General features: G+C 37.1%; 1 protein-coding gene across 9 annotated transcripts in view; it reads right to left on the reverse strand.

Moving 5' to 3' along the window:
- Positions 1-24,860, reverse strand: part of Tasor (transcription activation suppressor) — a 69,584-nt gene that overhangs the window by 27,860 nt on the left and 16,864 nt on the right. For all 9 annotated transcript variants that reach the window (XR_007212327.1, XM_048355769.1, XM_048355767.1 and 6 more), the window contains exons 7-14: positions 21,700-21,824; positions 16,745-16,776; positions 15,462-15,567; positions 14,531-14,634; positions 14,353-14,456; positions 4,860-4,932; positions 4,675-4,746; positions 2,295-2,996 (exon numbers count right to left, since the gene is read on the reverse strand). Coding sequence is in view for 8 of the 9 variants with exons in the window: in XM_048355769.1 (XP_048211726.1) it covers positions 2,295-2,996; positions 4,675-4,746; positions 4,860-4,932; positions 14,353-14,456; positions 14,531-14,634; positions 15,462-15,567; positions 16,745-16,776; positions 21,700-21,824 (1,318 nt within the window). In the remaining variant the exon portion in view is untranslated. The remainder of the gene's footprint in view (positions 1-2,294; positions 2,997-4,674; positions 4,747-4,859; positions 4,933-14,352; positions 14,457-14,530; positions 14,635-15,461; positions 15,568-16,744; positions 16,777-21,699; positions 21,825-24,860) is intronic.

Consider the following 24,860-nt stretch of genomic DNA (forward strand, 5'->3'; position numbering starts at 1 on the left):
AGTCTGTATATTATATAAAGTCCACAGACAGCACTTACATTCTGAAGGTCAAACAGGGTATGGTATCACACACCTGTAATCCCAACATTTGAGAGACTGAGAAAGGAAGATCATGAATTTGAGGCCAGACTGGACTGTACATAGCAAAACAATGTCTCAAAAAGCACCACCAGCAAAAAATATATACATATATACACACACATACACATATATATCTCAAGACAAAAGTCAATAGTATAAAATACACTGTATGTCAACAGGAGGAATACCTATCACAGGTGTGTCTTTACAATTAAATAAAGAAGACAGATAAGAAGAATAATTCTGAAAAGAGAACTTGCAAATAAAAATATAAAACTTGAAAAATGAAAGATGCCTCAAAAGAAAAGAAATAAAAGATTGACCATGACACTTTCTAAGAAGGGGAAATGACCCTTAACTAAAGAATGTGAAAAAGAACATAAAGCATGGCTGGATTTAACAATGACTTGAAAAATATAGAAGATGAAACTGGATGCCAGTTAACAAAACTAACATGAGCCATAGAATTAATAAGCCAAGAAGGTCACCAAGGAGATGACAATATGGACAAGGAAATACAGTCATACAAATCTAGCAAAGCAAAGACTTGAAAGTTTCTGTAAACAACAGCAGGATCAAATAAAACTTTATGCAATAATTGAAATGTTATTTGTCTGTGCTGGCCAACAATGATATGGCTGGTGAAATGTGCTTTTAACTAATTTAAAATTTTAAGCAACAAATGATGGCTACAAGTAGCATAGTATAAAGCATAAAGAAAGAACAGAAAAGCAAAAATACAGGGCATAAGTATGGATTCTTGAGAACATGAAAGAGTGTAGTGGACACTAATCTATCCAACAAAGTTAGAGGTATACTTGAAAAGAAGGCAAGTAAAATGTCTCAATAAAAAAATAAAGGAAGGGGCTGGGGATATGGCCTAGTGGCAAGAGTGCTTGCCTCGTATACATGAGGCCCTGGGTTCAATTCCCCAGCACCACATATACAGAAAATGGCCAGAAGTGGCGCTGTGGCTCAAGTGGCAGAGTGCTAACCTTGAGCAAAAAGAAGCCAGGGACAGTACTGTGCTCAGGCCCTGAGTCCAAGCCCCAGGACTCGTCAAAAAAAATAAAAATAAAATAAAAAATAAAGGAAGTCTGAGGAGAAGAGGGAGAATGATGGAAGGTCATGCTAATCAAGAATCACTGGACACATAAATGAATACATTAAATAACTTCCTGTACAATTATTTGAAGTTTAAAATATAAAAAAAGTAAGAGAAATTCTCAGGTCTGTCACAATTAGTAATAATGAACACTAACACAAAAATGTAAAATACTGGGCTGGGAATATGGCCCAGCAGAAAAGTGCTCGTCTTACATACATGAAGCCCTGGGTTCAAGTCCTCAGCACCACATATATAGAAAAAGTCCGAAGTGGCACTGTGGCTCAAGTGGTAGAGTGCTAGTCTTGAGCAAAAAGAAGCCAGGGACAGTGCTCAGGCCCTGAGGTCAGTCCCCAGGACTGGCAAAAAAACAAAACAAACAAACAAAGATTTTTTTTTAATGTAAAATACTAGTACACCAAAGGTCATGGAATGCAAAAGAACTTATTTTGTACTTATGGACTAGCAGTGCTAAAATCCAAAACCCTACAAGAAAAACATGTTTTAAATTGCTTCAAATACTTATAATATACTTAGACAAGGATCTATCATTTCAGTCAACTGAAACAAGAGTTAGCAAAGCAAAGCAACAAACTAAGCAAACAAGTAAAAGTAGAAAAAGTTAGTCATCCTAAATTTCTAAGAATTTCATTTTAAATCTCTTTCATTAAGCAACACCCTGTACGAACCCAATGTTCTAAACAAATATTTATGAAGATAAGGGATATAAAAGATTAAGAGCTCTGATCAGTATAACAGCTGAGTATAAATTTTGCCACACTATCCTAAACCAAACAATTCAGAAATCTGATGTATCAGGCCAAGAGTTGGCAAATGTTTTCTGTTCAGAGTCACAGTAAATATTTTAGGCTTCATGAGTTATGTGTAGTGTAGTCCCTTCCAAAGTCTGCAATAGTGTGAAAACAGTTACATACACGTAAAGGAGTGGGCAAAGCTATATAGGACAATATGACTTTCTTTAAAAACATGAGACAGTTTTTACTTGGCCCCCAACTTTTTAATATGCAGATCCTTGTACGAGAGAGAAAAAGAGCTCATTTTGTGTAATTTTGGTTCTTATATATGAGCAATGTGCTTGCTACTTTACCTTCAAACAGATGGCAATTTTCAGGTAAATTACTAGTTTTGGCGAGTTTTCTCATATTTTCAGGTAGATCCTCAAGTTTCCTCTTCGTGACGGATTTGCTTCTCTTATCTTCAGTGTCTGAGTCCCCACCCACATTTTTTTTCCTACACTGAATTAAGTTAATCAATTCTTTGACTCTATCCTCATCATAATCCAAAGAATGAGATGACTTTTGCTTTCTAGGTTTTATAGTGTCACTCCTTGAATTATTCCGTTTTCTAAATTTCATTTTTGTGCCATTCATTTCTTCTTCTTGAACTTCATAATCTGCAAGTGGACTAAACTGATGAAGTTTTCTATTTTCTTCAAATAGCTCTTTCAATCTAAAAATAGGTAACTGATACATTTCAGGCTGAAAAATATATGTATGCAAACAGTCATCAATATGGGACTTATTTTTTGGTGCTGAGTATAAGAATTTTTTATCATCTAGTCGTGCATCATAAGAAAACATGATAAACTCTCGTTTACCTGAGCCAAAACCTCGCTTAAAAAATTCACTTACATACTTCTCAACAACAGAATGGAAATTTATAGTATTTATATTTTTGAATTCCTTTCGACACTGAATCAAAGCAAATTGTAAGAACTGAGTTATTTTCAACACATCTGGCAAGCTCTCATGCCTATCCTGTGGTGTTGCATTGGTTGGACCTTTTTGTGCTGCAAATAAAACAAAGCAAATCATGTTATTAGTTAAGGAACTAATCATAGACTTACAAAGTGTCAAGGATGTATAACAACACTAATACATTAATTCTCAGCTGATGAGTATGCAACCCATAATAAATGCTTCTAAAACACTCCAGTAAGAAACTAAAACAAATGAAAAGAGCAGAACACATTGTAAACAGTAAACACCCACTCTTTGAAGATCTTCATTTTTATTATCCCTAGGCAATTCAAACTGCAGCAAGCAAAATCTAAGGAGGATGAGAGTAGTCATGCATAGCATGCTCCCATTGTCTTTCTCCTCTCCTTTTTCCCTCCCCTCCCTTTTCTCCTCTCCCCACTTCTATAATGCAATTTTAGTTCCATATCTTTTCCATAAAGAGAAATACACGCAAGTAAATACCCAAATTGAAAAGATTCAACCTTAATCCACAAGTAAGCAATTTGTTGGATCTTCTTTTTTGCCCCAGTCCTGGGGCTTAAACTCCAGACCTAGTCACTGTCCCTGAGCTTCTTTTGCTCAAGGCTAGAACTCTACCACTTAAGCCATAGCACCACTTTCGGCTCTTTCTGCTTATGTGTACTGAGGAATCAAACCTGTGGCTTCATGCATGCTTGGCAAGCAATCTACCACTAAGCCACATTCCCAGACCCTGTAGGAACTTCTATTTTTTTTTTGGAGTGGTGCAGGTCAGTTACGGGGCTTGACTCTGGACCTGGGCGCTGTCCCTGAGCAAATCTTCAGCTAAAGGCTAGCACTCTACCACTTGAGCCACAGTGATACTTCCCATTTTCTGATGATTAATGGGAGATAAGAGTCTCACAGCCTTTCCTGTCATGGCCTGGCTTTGAACCGTGATCCTCAGATTTCAGCCTCCTGAGTAGCTAGGATTACAAGTATGAGGTACCAGTGCTTGGCGTAGGATCTTTTATTTTTTAATATAAATTTGTTTTATTAAATTTTCTCTAAGATTAGTGTTCAAAATTCTTATTTGTTTGGAATGATTTGATACTTAATCTGGCACATGACACTTGAAAGTCACTAAAATCTGAACACAAAATTGAGTACATTTAAGAAATAAAAAATTACTTAAGACTTTCATAACCTATAGTCCTGTAACAATTATAATCAAACTTCAGAGTGAAAGCACTAAAAGAACAAAAACAACAAAAAATTACCAGGCACAGTTGGATATAACCCCCAGGTACTTGAGAGGCAGAGATATGAGAATGGCAGCTCAATGCCAGTCAGAACAAAAAATTAATGAGACCCTGTATGAAAAAAGTGGACATGTTCACTCCTGTTCAGAAGGGAGAGGTAGGATGACTGAAGCCCAAAGCAGACAAAACTGTGAGATCCTATCTGGAAAACTAATGCAAGTAAAAAGAGTAGGAGGGAAAACTCAAGTGTTGTAAAGTGCTTGCCAACCAAGCACAGGCCCCTAAGTTCAAACCTCAGTGCCAACAAAAGAGGGGTTTCTTTGATAGCAAGAAAAAGTCTTAAAATACATATTTATATTGCTAATTCCTTTAAATAAAACTTCGTTATTTCCCAAAACATGATGTAGAAAAAGACAAAATGCGGGTAAATGTAAGTTTTTCACCTGAAAAATCCAAGTAAAATGTAGTAATCTCTTAGTAATTATATTTCAATATTTAAAGAACTTACAAGTAATTATGGTTCTAGGTTCTTGAAATAGAAATAGGGCATGTAGGACTCGAGACTTGACTGTATGATGTTCTATAAAAACAGAAGCCAAATTTATTAGCAAATAAAACAGAAGTCAAATTCATTAGCAACTTGGTGTGTTTTTTTAAAGTTTAAATTGTAAAAATTAAACAGCAACTACCTACCATACGGAGGAACCATCTGCCAAGGAGAAAGAAGAAATAGGTATCCTTGGTCTCTCAAAGGTTTAACGAGAACCTGAATATTTGGAAGAGGGAAGAAGATATATTTGCTTTAATATCACTCGCTGTAAGGCAGACAAATAGCACTTTCTGCTAATTATAAAAAAAAAAAAAAAAAAAAAGCAGGCAGGCTCATTCATGCCTGTTGCCCTAGCTACTCAGGAGGCTAAGAACACAGTTCTAAACCAACCTATGCATGAAAGTCTTAAGACTCTTATCTCTAATTAGCAATCAACAAAATTGGATGTGGAACTAGTCTTGAGTAAAAACCTCAAGGACAGTGCCCAGGCCCAGACTTCCAACAAAAGTTTGTAATATTTTTAATGCTACTGAATTAAAAACCCTTTTTACTTCAGCATGATTAAAAAAAAGGCTCTAACTGCTGATTAACAGAATACAAGCAAATGAAAATTTCTTGTTCCTATAATGTAATCACAACAGTATTGAAATAATTTCTGCAATTAATTATGAAACCATCTTGTTAATTTCTTTCTGAGGCTATAATATAAAGACTTCTAGAATGTCCCTCATCAATTTAGAAGACATTATCAATACTAAGACAGTGTATGGACAGTGTTGGTTATAAGACATGCTTTAAAATACTGTCTTTATAGCAGGGTAATCTTGAATGAACTATGTTTCCATTATCTAATTCCACACATATTTAATGAGTACCTTTTACATGTCATACAATTTAACCTACTAGTTAGGTTGAGAGACAAGTCATACAAAGCCTTTAATCAGGAGAAATGTTTAATTGGATAACAAGTAATATCAACAATTACATTAAGACAGAAAAGTTCCTTGAGAGATTTACAAAACAAGAATGGAAAAATACACATTGTTGATGGTGGTAAAAGACAAAGAAGGTTCATTGAGAGTATACCAAAGATAGGCTTTTAAGGACAGACACGCCAACAAGAGCCTAACTTGGTATATATACATTTCAGGAAAGGCAACTGCATAGTGATAAGCAGCTTACGGAAACTACACTACAATATTTAAACTGACAACCACCCAGAAAACTGGGAGTGGAGCTGTAGATCAAAGAAGTAGAGTGCTAGCCTTGAGGAAAAAAATGCTCAGGGACAGTAGCTGGCTGAGTTCAAGTACCATGACTGAACAAAAAACAAACCAACAAAAAATAACAAGCACAACAACAAAACAACAAAAACTAAGATAACAAAGAATAAAGAAGTATAATCAGAGATATAAGTTAATATCATCCAAGAAATAAAGGTATAATTCACAGATACAGAAGAGCATACATCAGACTGGATAAATAATAAATCTGCATCTAGATATTGTAATTTTAATAGACTAAAAGAAAACAAATCAACAATAAAGAAGTGGTAAGAAAGAAAAAAAGATGACCTATTAAAGAAAATACATAGGCCAAGAACTGACCTTTTAACAAAAACAGGTGCTAGGATACACTGTGCAAAAACAAAAAACAGGGCTGGGGATATGGCCTAGTGGCAAGAGCGCTTGCCTCGTATACATGAAGCCCTCGGTTCGATTCCCCAGCACCACATATACGGAAAATGGCCAGAAGTGGCGCTGCAGCTCAAGTGGCAGAGTGCTAGCCTTGAGCAAAAAGAAGCCAGGGACAGGGCTCAGCCCCTGAGTCCAAGGCCCAGGACTGGCAAAAAAAAAAAAAAAAAAAATTCATGTATCCAGTACACAACAAAGAGTATTTCCTTCAAAACAACTCAGACTTTAAATCAAGTCTCAACAACTTCCAAAAAAATTAACATCTGTTCAGATTACAATGCAATCAAATTAAATTTTTTTTAAGAAAATAAGTGGGTGCTAGTGGCTCTTTCTTTAATCCTAGCTACTCACGAGGCTGAGATCTGAGGATTGTGGTTCAAAACCAGCCTGGGGGCTGGGAATATGACCTAGTGGCAAGAGTGCTTGCCTCATATACATAAAGCCCTGGGTTCGATTCCTCAGCACCACATATATAGTAAAGGCCAGAAGTGGCACTGTGGCTCAAGTGGCAGAGTGCTAGCCTTGAGCAGAAAGAAGCCAGAGACAGTGCTCAGGCCCTGAGTCCAAGGCCCAGGACTGGCAAAAAACATAAGTAAATAAACAAATAAATAAGTAAAATAATAAAAAAGTAAAAAAAAAAAAAAGCCTGGGCAGAAAAGTCCATGCAACTGAAATCTCCGATTAACCACCAGAAAACTAGAAGTAGTACTGTGGCTCAAAGTGGTAGAGTGCTAGCTAGCCTTGAGTGAAAAAGCTCAGGGACAGTGCCCAGGCCCTGAGTTCAAGCCTCATTTCTGACCCCAAAACCACCACAACAACAAAAATACAAGGATGTCCCCATATAGTTCTTCAGAAATTAAAGACCTCTATGTCACTGATCAAAGTATAAATAATAATGAAAACTATACTTAGAACTCAATGAAAATACCTCATATTTAAGCATATGGAATGAAAATAAAGTAATATTTGAAACAGTTATTCACTTTTTTCTAACCTATTAGGTCAGAAATAAACCAAAAAAACAAACTTCAAAAAAGTATAGGGGAGCTAATAGCAGAAATAATGAAGATAAAAGCATTACAATGAATGCATGTGAAGGGTTTTGTAGGCATGCCCAGCTGTAGCTTCCCACCATTACAGGTCCTTATTCCCTTCCCAAACCTCCATATTTGATTGTTGTTCACCTTAAGTCTCATTTGTGTCCTATGTAGTTTATCATGATGGCTGTATTTATAATAAACATGTCAACTTTCTTTCTTGTCATTATTTCTAAGCCAATGGAACAATAATTACATAGCATTAATTCTGTATTAGGTATTATAAATAATATACAGATGATTTACACATATATGGCTATAGGACATATGAAAATGCAATACCATTTTATAAAAGGGATGACCATCTATCCTGCAAAAGGAAGAAACAATAACCACGCATAGTGGCACACCTGTGATTAAAGTTACTGAGAAAGCCACAGATAGAACTGCAATCTGAGATCAATCTCAGCAAGATCCTAACCTGTAAAATAGCTAAAAAGCAAAAAAGGTGTGAGGATATGACTCAAGTGATAAGGTAACTGCATAGCAAGCGAGAGATCTTGGGTTCAAAACAGCACAAAACAGGGGGTTTAAAACAGGGGTTTAAAAAACAACAACAGCCCGGCACTAGTGGCTCATGCCTGTAATCCTAGCTGCTCAGGAGGTTGAGATCTGAGGACTGCAGTTCAAAGCCAGCTCAAGCAGGAAAGTCCATGAGACTCTTATCTCCAATTAACCACCAGAAGACCAGAAGTGGCGCTTGTGGCTCAAGTGGTAGAGAGCTATAGCCTTGAGCTGAAGAGCTCAGGGACAGCAGCCAGGCCCAAGGTTCAAGCTCCACAACCAACCCCCCCAAAAAGAAGGTTATACTGGCTAGATATAAAAATTAGACAAGGACCATATGAAAATGACATTTCAGTTCCATCCCACTTATGTCAGATATAAAACTCCTGAATTTGTAGGCAAAACTCCACCACACTTACTTAAAAGGAGATGAGGAGTTTTCTAATAAAAAGCACAAATAATCACTTATAAATATCATGTGTTAGCTGGGCACCAGTGGGTCACACCTGTAGCTACTCAGGAGGCGGAGATCTGAGGATCATGGGTCAAAGCCAAGCCCAGGCAGAAAAGTCTATGAGACTCTTATCTCCTATCTCCAATAAACTACTCAGAAAAGGCCAGAAGTGGCACTATGGCTCAAAGTGGCAGAAAAGAGCTCAGAGATAGTACCCAGGGCCTGAGTTCAAGCCCCATGACCAAAAAAAGCATAGAAGGCTGTCCTTTCTCTTTACATAAAAGGGAGTATCTTCTCCTGCTTGCCTTTAAGCTGAGAAATCAGTTCTTTACGGCCTCTGGACTCTAACGGAAACTCAGTTGGGGATTAGGTTTGTTTACTTCAGACAAGAAGTGTACCAAAGGAGACCTGGTTTTCAGAGCTATAAAATAAGACTATAGGCCCCAGTGAGTGCAGAAACAAAAATAAATTTTTTTTAAAAATCAAGACAAGAATGACTACTAGCCAGATAGGTGCCAGTAGGAGGCTAAAGGATCATGGCTCAAGGCTAACGGCTAGCATGGGCAGAAAAGTCTATGAGACTCTTACCTCCAATTAACTAGCTAGAAGCCCGAAGTGGAAATGTGGCTCAAATATCAGAGTATAAGTCCTAAGGGGAAAAAGCTAAGGGACAACACCCAGGCCCTGAGTTCAAGCCCCATTACTGACACAAAAACAAAAACTTAATAGAACAATAAATGTAAGATGCTATCAGATCAATCCAACAAAACATGATCAAAACTTGTATCTGAGAAACAATTTTGGGGGTTGGGGATTTAGCTCAGTAGAAGAGCACTTGCCTGGCAAAAACAAGGCCCTGAATTCATTCCTCAGCACTGGGGGGAAAAAAAAGAAATATAATTTTGTTGTCAGATACTATTACCAATCATTTTCCCAAATTTAATTTACAGATTGATATAATCCCAAATTTACAATAATTCCAATGGTTTATATACCCTCCCGCCAAGAAGAGAAAGAAGTTAGAGCAAGTAGATCCAAGACTAGAGGCCTACCTGTGTTTCCAGGAATGTGGAGATGTCTCCTGGTCTAAGAGGGTTTTTTTGTGCTGGTATTAGGACTTGAACTCAGGGACTGGGCTGTCCTTAGCTTTTTTGCTCAAGGCTACTGCTCTACCACTTAAGCCATAGCTCCACATCTGACTTTTTGCTGGTTAAGTGAAGGTAAAGAGTTTCACAAACTTTCCTGTCCAAGCTGGCTCCAAATGCTATCCTCAGATCTCATCTTCGTAAGTAGCTAGGAATATAGAAGTGAGCCACTGGAGCCCAGCATCCTGAACAGATTTTAATTATAACAAAAGAGAGTTAATGTTCAATATATTGTCAGAGACACTTTAAGATGAGGGTAAGGGGAAGAGCTGCTTCCATTTTCTCTATAAGCAAAGGACTAGCATTTGTTCTTGTCCCAAGCCTTTGTAACAAGCAACTAACTCATCTAAGACAATTAACCTCTTAATCCATTGTCCTAGAGAGTAAGGACTAACTAGGTGAAAAAAAGAACAAATTTACTGTGAAATATTCACAAAATCTGTTTTTAATGCAGAAAATACACACACACACACACACACTCTCTCTCTCTCTCTCTCTCTCTCTCTCTCTCTCCAGATAAAATTACTAAGAACCCAACCATCTTCAATGTATTTCCCTAAAGAAAGTAATTAGCTAAGACAATCCCCAGTGTGATATTATGGAAAGGGAATAGCTACACAAAGTATCTAGATATCTTTAGTACAGGCCATGTATAGAATGTTAATATCCTTTTCAGATCTTAGATTTTACTTTATTACTTGAATTAGAGAAGATTAAGCACTTTAAGAGACTATTTGGCTCAGGTGGAGGACAAAATGCCAGTGCCTTTCCTATTCTGATTTTTATTTTTAGGAATCCAATACTATCATTTCCTGATAGGACACCTATTGTACAAACTCTCTAGTGTCCACAATTCCTTGAGATAGTCCAGCACCATAGCCACTTTGTAGAGTTGGACTTACAGGCAAATAAATACATGGTGTAAAAGGGGCGGGGGGGAGTGCGCGCACAAGTCCTAGGGCCTAAACTCAGGGCCGGGGCTTTTTCTGCTTAAGGCTTATATTCTACCACTTGTGCCACAGCTCCACTTGAGCACAGCTCCACTTCTGGCTTTATTGGTGCTTCATTGGAGATACGAATCTCATAGGACTTTCCTGCCTGGGCTGGCTTCAAACCAGGATCCTCAGATCTCAGTCTCCTGACTAGCCAGGATTACAAGAGTGAGCCACTGGTGCCAAGCACTGTACAAACTCGTAATACTCTTTGAAACACAAGAACTGAACAGATGCGGATAATTTAGTATCTCTTCATAGACCACTAGTGCTAACCTTGAGCAAAAAAAGTTCAGGGACAGAGCCCAGGACCAGCATGCGCATGCACACACACGCACGCACACACGCACGCACACATACACACTAACCTACCCATAAAATTTTGTATACAATCAGACTGTTCCAATTCCAATCTATAAACTATGGAGTGATTAAGTTCACATGTATGTGCACACAATGGAACCTACATAGCCATTTCAAAAGAAATTGCAGGTTCTCAGTGAAAATCACTGATATAAATCTCCATTTAATCAGTGAAGAGAATAAATAGGCTGGGTTTACTCTGGGTTATGGGTATAACAGCACTTTTAGCTTTGACCCACTATACTCTGTAAAGATACTCTATCTTGAGTGTAAGTCTCAAAACAGAATGACTTTGCATGTGCAAGTAAACAACTGCTATCTGTAAGCATACAATGAGAACCAAATGGTAATTTATTTTTGCCAATATACAATCATTGGCACAAAGCACATCAGAAACACCAGATATGAACTTACTGAACACACCAGACCCAGTTACTTCATCAACTCTCATATTAATCAGATAAAAGGAGATACATGGAGCATTGGAACAGGGTGGTACACACTAACTGAGACCATCCTGTATATGTGTCAAGCATCAAGTACCTGACTATCTCTGAGACTTCAGTTCAGCTCAATCAACAGCTCAATTAATTCACTCTGGAGATGACACACTTGCCAACTGTGTGGATCCAGTAAGCCAGAGAATCAGCTCCTCATGTGAACACCACTCTGCCTAAAATCAGCTCCGTACTTCAATAGCGTTGTACTTCAGGGACTCTGCATTGTGACACCATTGGGCCTTGATAGCTCTGGACAGCTACTTTCATATATTCTTTGATTCTCTTTGCAACTGTATCCACCCTCTGCTCCAGCCTAAGAGAATAGGCTCCTTGAACATATGCAGTAGCTGTAACTCTTTGCTAGCCAACCTCTATATTATTGTATACTGTATGATCTGAGCTGATATTAGTAATTAAGATTGCAATTAAAAAAACTTGTGTTATCAACAGCTTAGGTTATCAAGTGACCACAATAGTACTTGGTGAATTACTGTCAAGGAAATTGCTGTAGCTTTGTGAACTTGCTGTCATTCAATATATTCTGACATTGTAGAATGTTATAAATATAAAGCATGTTCACTTATGTTTTGACAACTAAAAAATGAGGCTCGATAAAATGAGGAGGAATAACAGTAACTTTAGAAGTGGAAAAACTTCACTATGTTGAAAATGAACTATATAACTTATGGGTGAGGATGGGAGGAAAAAATGGAGAGCAAAGGAAGGGGTGACACTGTCCAAAAAGAAATGTACTCTTGGCCGGGAACGTGGCTAAGTGATAGAGTGCTTGCCTAGCATGCATGAAGCCCCAGGTTCCATTCCTCAGAACCACATAAACAGAAAAACGAGAAGTGGCGCTGTGGCTCAAGTGGTAGAGTACTAACCTTGAGCAAAAGAAGCTCAGGGACAGTGCCCAGGCCCTGAATTCAAGCCCCAAAACTGGCAAAAAAAAAAAAAAAAGCACCCTTTACCTGACTTATGCAACTATAACCCCTCTGTACATATCACCATCATAATAATTTAAAAATGTAAAACTATATAGCCAATATATCTTGAATTTTTTTAAGTTGAAAAACTTCTAAATGGCACACTGTAATTCCACTGAAATGTTCATGCATAAAGAAAACAAACCTCACAACCACACCTCCTCTTCTTCAGCTAAACCACACAAAATTGGCATCACATATTCATTCACCAATGTACCATAATCTCTCAATCCAAACTACATCTACCCCTTACCTATTAAACTGGGTACTAACCAAGTAAACATCTCTTTCATAGATCTTTTATCATTCTTCCTTTTCTCATCCAACTTACCATTTCCCTTTAATTTATACTCTGCAGTAACCAAGGCAGACTTTCAAAACAAATCTGACTTTCACATACTTTCAAGCCCTCATTCCTCTCCCTTAAAACCCACTGTCCTAAAGGCCAAATCCAAACACTAGCCTACTTACTGCCTGAATGATGCTACATGACAAAGCTTCATGCTACTTTTTCCCTCTCTTCACTATCAAGTTTCTTGGTTTTGGATCTTCAAATATGCTACTGTCTCTACTAGACCAAACTACATCTAAATAACTTTATTCATCACTCCATAAAATCAAAGAAATAAAGTCTTTTGTTTTACTCTTTAATAAACTATACATATATCATGCAGAAGAAAAGAAAATCAGGCTCAGGGGAAGGCATGGCTCAAATGGTAAATTACCTCTCTGAGTTTTGGGGTACTACCCCCCCCAAATAACAATACTCATTTGTTGATGATCACATTCATAACTGTAAAGTAAAATAAAGATACTTCATAAGAAAGACTGGTCTAGTGCAATGGCCAAAACAATGAGTGATAGCCATGGTAAAATAATAATAACTATTAATTATAACTATTAATATTATAACTATTAACTATTAATTATAACTATTAATATTAACTATTAATTATAAATAATAATAGAACAGAGAGAGACCTATGGTGGTACTTTCAGCGGCAAAAACATTGAAATATTAATATTATAAGAGGCAACTTAAAAATACGCATCTGTTGCCAGTGCTGGAGGCTGATGGCTTATACTTATATCCAGGAGGCTGAACTATGAGAATTGCAGTTCGCAGGCAGAAAAATCTGTGAGAACAAAAAAAAAACCCAAAATGCTGCAAGTGGAGCCTTGAGCAAAGGGGAGGAAAAAAAGCATGGCGAGCCTTGAACAAGAAAAAACAAAAACTCAAAGACAACAACAAGGTCTCAATTCTAAGCCCCAGGACTAGCACCAAAAAACAAAACAAAAAGATGCTTTTCTTGGGTCCTGTCAACTAACTAAAAGTTCCCCAACTTTGAATCTATGCTATGCCCTTTGACCTGAGCTATTCTCTGCTGCAATCAATCACTTGCTTGCAATAGAAATGCAGATTCTGATCGTCTGTATCCAAGGCAAACTGACCCTTGTCAAACGGAGCAGTGTCCTCTGCTTTATAATATTAATGCAAACAGTCAAAATTCTCAGGAGACCATCTTGTTTGTTCCTGTTCTGTTCCAGTGATAAAGTGGTAACTTTTCTGGAACTCCTCCAGGGACAAAGATTGAGCTAATGGTTATTTTTCACCTATGCACATACCTTTCTCCCATCACCCCCATTTAAAGTGAAGTCAATGTCTCTGTACTTCTGAAGAGACTAAAGGTATACTGCAGAATAACAGCAACGTTCCCTTGGCTGTAAGGTAATAAATCTCCTATCTCTGCCCTTTGCCATGTTTCCTTGGCATATGGAGGCAAGTGGCCTGACCTACTTGGGACTTCTGGAACTTTTGGGCCTGGGGTCTAAAACCCCATTAAAAATGATCATGGATATTTCCAAGAAAGATAAAGAGCATTCAAACAGCTATCACTCACAAGTTTTTCTTTCTCCAGTTTTTGCAGTAAACTCTCCAAGTTACTTCCAATTCTTGGCTTTTCTACAACTTCGTAAAGGCTACAATACATTCCATTCTTCAAAACTGAGAAGAAAAAAAAAAACAGTAAATATCCAAGTCAAATCCTTCAGATAATTTTTTTTTTTAAATTAAATTACCTTCATTTGGACCTAAGTAGGTTTCCTTATAAAACAATGCTGGAGGAATTTTCTGTTTCAGATGATCAATACTCATAACTGTTTCAACATCTAACTTATCAGGACTGAAAGAAAATAAAAAAATGAAAAGCATGTTGCCATACCTGAACTGTAAATTCTAATAGTTATGCTTTTCCCTCTCCCTCCTCCCTTCCCTCTCTCCCCACTTTCTTCTCCACTCCATCAGACAAATATATACAATTGGTGGAAAATAAAAATGTATATTCATTACTAACATGTTTCATTCTAAAGAGTACTGATATAAAATGCTCAGATAACTATATATAGGAAAATAGATTCCTAGGAACACTGTCAACCTTCCACACCCTTAAGCCAGAAGCTAATCCTATAATATGTCAACTTTACTAACCACCAACAATAAAAATTATGATCTTATTAAGATAATTAAAGTATAAACTTTCCTTTTTGAAGTGCTGGAGAATCAAACCCAGGGTCTTCATTCTACCACTGTGCTACATCCCTCAGCCCTCACTTACAAACTGTTAAACTTTAAAATTTTCACTATGGCCTCTAATGTTTACTTTGGCGTTAATGAAAGATCATTTTAAACTTTTCTATTCTATTTCAGAGCTACAGAACTGAAAAGATCTAACTTAACTAACCATATCAAAGCTCTTTTCAACAAACAACTAGTTAACTTTTATGTCTACTAGATGCAAAACTGAGTGAAAAAAACATCTATCTAATCAGGATAAAACTTTCAAAAACTATCTTTCAGCTGGGGGCTGGTGACTCATACCTAAATTCCTAGATACTCATTTTTAATTTCTTAGGGAACAAAGTAAAATTTAAATGTGAAAAAAGATAAAGAAGGTAAAGATACTAAGAGAACTGCAATGGTCAATTGTTATTTAAAATGTTCCATACTTACAGTTTGATAGGCAAAAATGCACGAGTAGATGACCTTAAAGAAATATAGCACAGAAGCTTTCCTTTATTTAAGAGCTGTCCTTTCCATAAGGTATAGTTGTATTTATCTAAATGAAAAGAATAAGAGATCAATTGCTTGATCAATTGCTTGAGAAGTAAATATATGAGAAATGAAAAATACCTAGAAATAAGGTTTAAGTGTAAAAAACACAGAAGTAACATTTTCGTTTTGGAAAAATCCAAATATTGAGATTTTAGCTTCAAGCACCTTTTGCTTTGAAAAAAATCATACCAACTTTAATGAGTAACATATTTGTATGAGGAACAATAATATAATCACTGCCCTCTTAATTCCCCTAAAGGAAATTATACTAAATATGGTTAACTACATGAAAGCCTACAATGTCACCTATCTATTTGCTCATTTTTGTTGTGAAGAATCTTAAGACAATGTTGATGTTGCTTGTAACTTGTCTTTTGTTTTGTTTTTAGCTTTTACATCAACTTTATTCTCAGAGCCAACCTGTATGGGCTAACAAACTCCCTAATTGCCAACTATTGTAGGAATCATATTCCTCCAACAATGAGTTCTGGGTTGTAAAAGAGGATTTACTGTTTGCACCTGTCTGTAATGCATTCATCTTTACCTTTCAAGATTTTTTCTTTTATTTTATTTTTTGTCAGTCTTGGGGCTTGGACTCAGGGCCTGTCCCTGGCTTCCTTTTTGCTCAAAGCTAGCACTCTACCACTTGAGCCATAGCACCACTTCCAGCTTTTTCTGGTTCTGTAGTACTGAGGAATCGAACCCAGGGCTTCATGCATGCAAGGCGAGCACTCTACCGCTAAGCCATATTCCCAGCCCCCATCTTTACCTTCTGAAATATAAAACCACTGCTGAACTTAATAATTTTAAAAAGCAAGTAAGCCAACCATGGGTATCCCACACTGATAATGCTCAAGCACTAGGAAGGCTGAGGTTTCCAACATTATGAGGACAATGTGGTCTACTTCAAAAAGACAAGAATGGAGGGTGGAATCTGAGGCATGTAATCTTTTTATCTTTAATAATAAAATTATCTGTTTCGAATATTTTTATCATTTTTTTCAATTAAAATGCTTCTTCTTTAAAAAGACCCTTATGCAGATGAAAAAATGTTGATTCTATATTAGAACACAAACTTGCTTTTTCAGATTTTTATTCATTACAAAACTAAAAACACTTATTCATCTTTTACTATTTGAAACTTGTTTCAACTTATAAAACTAAAAAAATATATAACTTACCTATGTTTCTATCTGCATTAAAGCTGTTAGATCTACAAATAAATTTTTAAAAAGAAAACATATTAGTGTTTGGCAACAACATGAAAGTTAACATTTGGGACCTTGATATAAGTGTTGTTTGTTTGCAATGCCATGGCCTTATGAATGCTAGGCAACTGGTCTACACTAAGCTACAACCCAAGCCCTTAACTGTTGTCATTTTTTGGTGCCAGTCCTGGAGCTTGAATTCAGAGGCCCAGGCACTGTCCCTGAGAAAAATCTTTGCTCTTGGTTAACACTCTGCCATTTAAGCCACAGCTCTACTTCCAGCTTTTTGGTAGTTAATTGGAGATAAGACTCTCACAGGGGCTGGGAATATGGCCTAGTGGCAAGAGTGCTTGCCTCGTATACATGAAGCCCTGGGTTCGATTCCCCAGCACCACATATATAGAAAACAGCCAGAAGTGGCACTGTGGCTCAAGTGGTAGAGTGCTAGCCTTGAACAAAAAGAAGCCAAGGACAGTGCTCAGGCCCTGAGTTCAAGCCCCAGGACTGGCAAAAAAAAAGACTCACAGACTTTCCCGCCCAGGATGGCTTCAAATAACCATCCTCAGATCTCAGCTTCCTGGGTAGCTAGGATTACAAGCATGAGCCACAAGTGCTTAGTTTTGTTTTTTGCCAGTCCTGGGGCTTGAACTCATGGCCTGGGCTCTGTCCTTAAGCCTTTGTGCTCAAGGCTAGCACTCTACCATTTTAGCCACAGTGCCACTTCCTGCTTTTTCTGAGTAGTTTATTGGAGATAAGAGTCTCATAGACTTTCCTGCCTGGGCTGGCTTTGAACCTCGATCATTAGATCTCAACCCTCCTGAGTAGCTAGGATTGTAGGCATGAGCTACCAGTGCCTGGCTTATACATTTATTTAGTGACTTTATGAATTATAATGGCTTATGATTCTGAATATTATGCAGGGTTTTTTTTTTATAGTTGTACTAGAGTTTGAACGCAAGACCTGTGCTCAGCTTTCTTGTTTGTCTGGCATTCTTATCATTTAGGCTACGTTTCCAGCCCAGCTTTTTGCTGGTTATTTTGTTTTTTCTCTTTTTTGGCACTAGGGATCAAACCCAGGATGCTGCACTTGCTGGGCAAGCACTTGTCACTGAGCTACATCCCAGCCCTATAAGTGCTATTTTTAATGGCAAACTGCACAAGAAAATAAAAGCAGAAAGAACAAATTCCATTTCTAACTACTCATTAAAACATTTACTAGGGCTGGGGATATGGCTTAGTAGTAGAGTCCGCTTGCCTTGCATGCATGAAGCCCTGGGTTTGATCTTCAGCACCACATAAACAGAAAAGGCCAGAAGTGGCTCAAGTGATAGAGTGCTAGCCTTGAGCAAAAAGAAGCCAGGGACAGTGCTCAGACCCTGAGTCCAAACCCCAGGACTGGCAAAAAAAAAAAAAAAAGACATTTGATAAGACCATGAGACTTTTACTTCCAATTTACCATCAAAACCCTGGAAATGGAGCTGTGACTTAAGTGTAAGTACACTAGCCCTTGAGTGAAAAAAGCTAAGGGACAACATTTGGGTCCTGAGTTTAAGCTCCAGTACTAATAAAAACACACACACACACACACACACACACACACTCACACACACACTTTCTTCCATTACCATATGTACACAAACTTAAAGGAGGTAGGGAAGAAAATGTCAGTTCTATACTCAGAAGGATAAAACCTGAGGATTGAGGTTAGAAGCCAGCCTGGGCAGGAAACTCCCTGAGACTCTTATTTATAAGTAACCACCAAAAAGCTAGAAGCAGACCTATAGCTCAAATGATAGAGTACCAGCCTTGAGTAAAAAAGGTAGGGGATGGGACTCAGCCCCTGAGATCAAACCAAGAACCAGCACAAAAGAAATTAGTCCTCTAAATCAATAAATTTACTTGGTGATAAAGTAATATCTATATAAATACTGGAATATACTTAAAACATGTATATAGCAAGAATGTATGTATATATATGTTTATATATAAGTATATTCGTACAATAAATTCTGTTCAAGATTGAAAAACTGACATAATTTTTCACTCTAATGAAGAAATATACATACATGAATTAAAAGCATCTTAATTAAGAACAAAGTAGAATAGTTTTCAAACTTTTCAACAAGAATATTTATATTACTAAAAGACTGCTTAAACACAGCTTATACAGGTTTTAACCAAGAAATCTAAAGCTGCCAATGAGCTTCTAATTAGCATGGACAACCAGGTTAAAAGTTGATTAAAAAAAAAATCTTTGCCTAACTTGGGAGAAGTGGCTCATACCTGTAGCCCTAGCTACTACATTTCAAGTCCAGTCTAGTCAAAAAGTTGACACAATCCAATCTCAATAAAAAACTGAGCAGAGTGAAAGTTACCTGTGACTACTCAGGAAGCATACATAGGAGGATTGTGGTCTAAGCCAGTTTGGGTAAAAACCCAAGGCACTATTTGGGAGGGAAAAAAAAGATCTAAAAGGTAAACTAAGTATCTGAAAAAAATAACTAAAAATGTTGAGGTAAAGCTCAGCAGGTAAAGCACTGCCTACCAAGTACCAGCCAGAGTTCAAACTCTAGTACCATAAAAAAAGAAAAAAAAAAAGCTAAGTTAAACCTATACATCTAATTGAGAGGATAGTTGAACAAAATATTTGTCCATGTGACATATAGAAATATAAACACACAAAACAAATGATATAATCTGTAAAAGATAAATAACATCGTTTTTGAATATTCAAGTAGAACAATGCCTCATTCTTACTGGCATACAAAGAAGTGAGGACACTAAACCACAGGGTTTTTGCTAAGACAGGATGACGGAAGATACATTAAAAAAAATCTTGTGTCCTAGTGATAAGGTGAAAAGATACAATATTCAGAGGCCTCATTTACCTCCTGTAATCCGGGCCAGAGTAATGCCAATCTGTGTAAGGGGATTCAAGGCTGAAGAGAACACAAGCCAGGACACTGATTCACAAACCTACTAACTATTCAAAAAACAGTATAATATTTTCATTTTTTTAAATAAGGAGGTATTATCTATAAGCTCCCACTATTTACCCATAAGTTTCGTTAACAGATTTGTAAGGATAAACAGAACAAAATACCTGATTTCAAATAGCTTACAAAATAATGAAAAAGGCATACAATAAACAAGTAGTTACCATATGGTGACAGTTTTAAGTACTATGCAGAAAAAAAGACAAATTATAAGGGATTTTCAAACTTTAAAAAGAAAAGAAAGCTGGGTTGTAATGACTTAACCCTGTAATCTTAATTTGAAGCCAGCCTGGGCAGGACAAATCTGAGACTCTTATCTCCAATGAACACCAAAAAGCTGGAAGTGGAGCTCTGGCTCAAGTGGTAGAGCACCAGTCTTGAACAAAAAAGCTAAAGAATAGGGCTCAAGCCCTGAGTTCAAGCCCAAGTACCAGCATACACATACATACACACACACACACGCGCGCGCGCGCGCACACAGAAAAGCCTTATTAGCCAGACACCAGTGGCTCAAGTGGCAGAGTACTAACCTTGAGCACAAAGAGGCTCAGGGACAATGCCCTGGCCAAGTTCAAGTCCCACAACTGACCAAAAAAAAAAGGCCTTATTGAGATGACCGGTCACCTTTAAGGAGTGACCTGCAGGAATAGAGGAAAACAGCTATACAAATAATTAGTAAAGAGAAAGAACAACAAGGGGGTCCTAGTATTGATAATACACTCAAGGTACAGGATGGATGGTCTATCTACACTTAACTGTGGAACTACAGACCAGAATCAAAGTAAAGAAAACAAACTGGTGCTAGTGGTTCATACCTATAATCCTAGCTGCTTGGGAGGCTGAAATCTGAGGATCGAGGTTCAAAGCCAGACTGGGAAAATAAATCTGCAAGATTTATCTCCAACTGGCCAGTAAACACCCCAAAGTAGAGGTGTGTCTCAAGAGGTAGTGATAGGCTTGAGTGGAAAAAAGCTAAGTGAGAAAGGTCCTGAGTTCAAGCCCCAGTACCAAAAACAATTTTTAAAAACACTGTTTTTAAACTAATAGATATCTTAAGTTATTTTCAATATGTACAGGAACTCAACAGACGTTTGACCATTTCACCTTTATGGCTAAATTTACTTTTTCATTTGCTTAAAATGTCTTTAGACTCAGGAGGCACAGATTAAGGGATCTTGGTTCTGAAGTTCTCAAAACACGTTGTCAAATTTCCACTTCAATCAAATGGCTAGGATGGAGGCTCACACCTCTAATCCTAGCTACAGCAGAAGCACAAAAGCTGGTGGGAAGCACAAGTAGGATTTTTAGTCCAGACATTAAGTCTAGACTCTACCTCACAAATAACCAACATAAAAGGGGGCTCAAGTAGTACAGTGTCTGCCAAGGCCCCAAGTTCAATCTTCAATACCATCCAAAACAAACAAATAAAAAACAGCTTAGGATCACCACATGGAGGAAAAGGGAATAATTTTGCTCACTGGTATTTAGCCACTTTATGTTAGAGCTTGTAAGAAATCATCAATGATACTAAACACTGGCTGACAATCAAAATCACCTGGAAACTTTTTAAACTCCCCAAAACTAGGCTTCTGACTAGCACATGATTTAGTTTTAGCTTAATTTTTAAGAAAGTTATATACAAAATTTCAATTTTAAAAACTGACAAAGAAGTATATTAAGTAAAATTTAGTTTCTATTTCTATATTCAATAATTTGTCTTTCACAGACCATTTGCACTTTCTTTTTGTTTGGTTGACTGTTTCTTTTTCCTTGTTTTGTTTTGCAATGTAATGTCATAATGGCCAATCAGATATCCAATTGATTTCAAGAAAAATGTAAAAGGGAAGGGTGGGACAACATGGCAGGCTAACATCATCCTGGAGGATCTGTAAAATTCATCTCTTCCCAACCTTAAAACTCTTTAATTCTTACCTTAACGAAGATACAAATTTGGGAGTTTGTATGTCATCTTTGTAAGTAAAAGATACAACTGCATATGGACAAACGTGTCTTGGTCTCCGCCTTAATTCATCAAAGCCATATTCATAAAAATAATACTAAAAATAAGAGAACACAAAATTAACTTCTTTGAATACATTAGTGATACAAAGTGGAATCTTATATTTATCTTTCTCCTTTTGAGAAAAAATTATTTAGGTACCTCTGAGAGAAAATTGCTTTAAGCTAAAGCTTATCCACTTAACCAAAATACATTTAGTATTTTATATGTACTTTGTAATACATACTTCTACTGGGCACCAGTGGCTCAAGCCTATAAATCTAGCTAGTTAGGAAGCTGAGACCTGAGGATCTTGGTTCAAAGCCAGCCAGGGCAGACAAACCCCCAATAGACCCTTATCTCCAGTGCACAAGCAAAAAGCCAGAAGCGGGGGTGAAGCAGAAGTGTAGATCAATCACTAGCTTGGAATGGAAAAAGACAATTGAGATTGCAAGGCCCCGAGTTCAAAAAGGTATCAGCACTAATAAGTTATTAATCATTATTATTATAACAAATAATAATAATCTACTTCAATATATATCAGAGTTTATGGTGCTACTCTTAGGTATTTCAAGTTTACTTCTGAGAAGCTAACTATAGGGGATGTGTAGCTTATTTCCTAATGAAAATATTACAAATGGAACTGCCTAAGCCTAAAGCTCAGTCCAGAAAAGCCAACTTGATCCTAAAAGTAAAATACTAAGGACACAAATGAAACCAATCCCAGCTACCAGTTTGCATATTATTTTGAGAGAACAATACATCTGAGCTGGGCACTGGTGTCTCATGCCTGTAATCTTAGCTATTTAGAAGGCTGAGATCTGAGGATCATGGTTTAAAGCTAGCCCAGCAAGAAAGTCCATAAAACCCTTATCTCTAACCACTAAAAAAAAAAAAAACAGAAATGGAGCTGTTGCTCAAGTGGAAGAGTGCTTTGAGCAACAAAGCTCAGAGACAGTGCCCAGGCCCTGAGTTCAAGTCCCAAGACCAACACATATACACACATACATGCACACACACACATGCATGCGCAACTATAATTCATATCTACCAGTAGTGCCACTACTATTCAGAGAGTAATCCTGATTGATGCCTCTGAAAGTTCCCTTTATCCCAAAAGTCCTCAACTGGGTTGGGGATGTGGCCCAAGTGGCAAAGTGACAGTCTAGCAGGCACAGCACCAAGCCCTGGTTTGAATCTAGTATTGCTCCTCTCCCCACTGACATAGTAAAGAATAAAACCCCCAAAACACATCTTTTGTATTGACTATTCAAGAGGGCTGGGTATCTGATGGCTCATGCCTATAATTCTAGCTACTCAACAGGCTAAGACCTGAAACATCTTAGTTCAAAGAAAACCTGGACTGAAAATCAGTCCATGAGACTCCATCTCTAAACGGACCAGCAAAAAGCCAGGCTTGAAGCAATGAGTACAAGAGCTCCAGCACTAAGTAAGTAAGCTGAGCAAGCATGAGGCCTCTACATTCAAGCCTATACCCTCTCCAAGGAACAACAATAAATTTTATTTTATATTAACACAATAAAAACTAAATAGATAAAAAAAATTAAGAAACTATTTCTAGAGAGGCTAATATCACTACTTTCAATGCATCAGTACATGTAATACCTTTGAACATTTTTTACATTTAAAATAATTACACTGACTATATATAGTTCATTGATGAATAAAAATATATGTATAAAAGCCCAATGTCAGAGGCTCACACCTATAATCCTAGGTACCAGGAAGCTAGGGCCACAGTTCAAAACCAGCTCAAGCTGGTGAAATTCTCATTTCAACTTAAAAGCAAGAGTTATATAAGGCCTTTTACCAGCAATACACACACGTATACACACATGCATACATACATACATATCTTCAATCATAAAGAATGAAATTTTGTTCTTTTCAGTAACATGGATGCAAATGGGGACATTATGTTGAATGAAATCAGTCAGAAAAAAAAACAAAATACTGCATGTTCTCACTTTTTGTGAGAGCTAAAGTTAATCTCACAGAAGTAGAGAGTAGAATAATAGGCATGGGTGAAGAAGTGATGGAGATAAGACCCTGTGGGGCTGTAATTAAACAGGAGAAATACTTGCTTTTTGTTGCACTGAGGACTGAAGGCAAGGCTTCACTAAGAACATACCACCTCAGCTACATTCCCCAGCTAAGAATAACTTCTAATGTTGTATAACACAGAAGGGTAATTATAGTTGATAACAATTGTTACTAATTAACTAGAAGAGCTTTTTTTTTATGTGTGCTGATACAGGGCTTGAATTCAGGTTGTCATACTCTTAACCTCCCAATCCTCCTCCAAGGCTGATACTCTACCACTTGAGCAACACCTCTAACTCTTCATTTTTCTTTAAACCAAGATCTTTCAGATCTCAGTCTCTTAAGTAACTAGAATTTGATACCCAATTACAGTTTCTTTTTGTTTTTAGTCATTTGTGAGGCTTGACTTCATGGCCTAGGCACTGTCACTGAGCTCTTTTGCTCAAGGCTAGCGCTTTACCACTTTGAGCCACACCACCACTTCTGGTTTTCCAGTGGTTAATTGGAGGCAAGAGTCTCCAGGCTGGTTTTGAACTGTGATCCTCAAATCTCTATAGGTATGAGCCACCAGTGCCCAGATTTTTTTTTTTTAAATAGTACTGGATATCGAACTCAGGGCCTCACTCTTACTAGGCAAGCACTTCTATGACACCATCAACCCACATAGACTTTTTGAATGGTCCCAACAGAAAGAAAGAAATGTTTGGGATGATATATATGCCTGATTATCCTTATCACTATACACTGAATACATATACTGAAATGTCACACTGTATATCACAAAATATGTATAATTAGTATGTATCAATTAACAATATTTTAGGAAGGGAGGAAAGAAATTAATGTATAGTTTTCTATATTATGCCTGATAAACCTTAAAAATTAATTCTAAGTTTACAAATTAAGGTTGATATATAAAATTATTAAATCAATAATACATGTTATAAATGTATACATTTCAGGCAGCCTGAAATTTTCTTTGAAAAACCAGCCGTATTTTATTTAACAAGAAGATCTTTTTAGACCAGAA

This window comes from Perognathus longimembris, chromosome 10 (assembly GCF_023159225.1).
Source record: "Perognathus longimembris pacificus isolate PPM17 chromosome 10, ASM2315922v1, whole genome shotgun sequence".
NCBI classification, from domain to species: domain Eukaryota; kingdom Metazoa; phylum Chordata; class Mammalia; order Rodentia; family Heteromyidae; genus Perognathus; species Perognathus longimembris.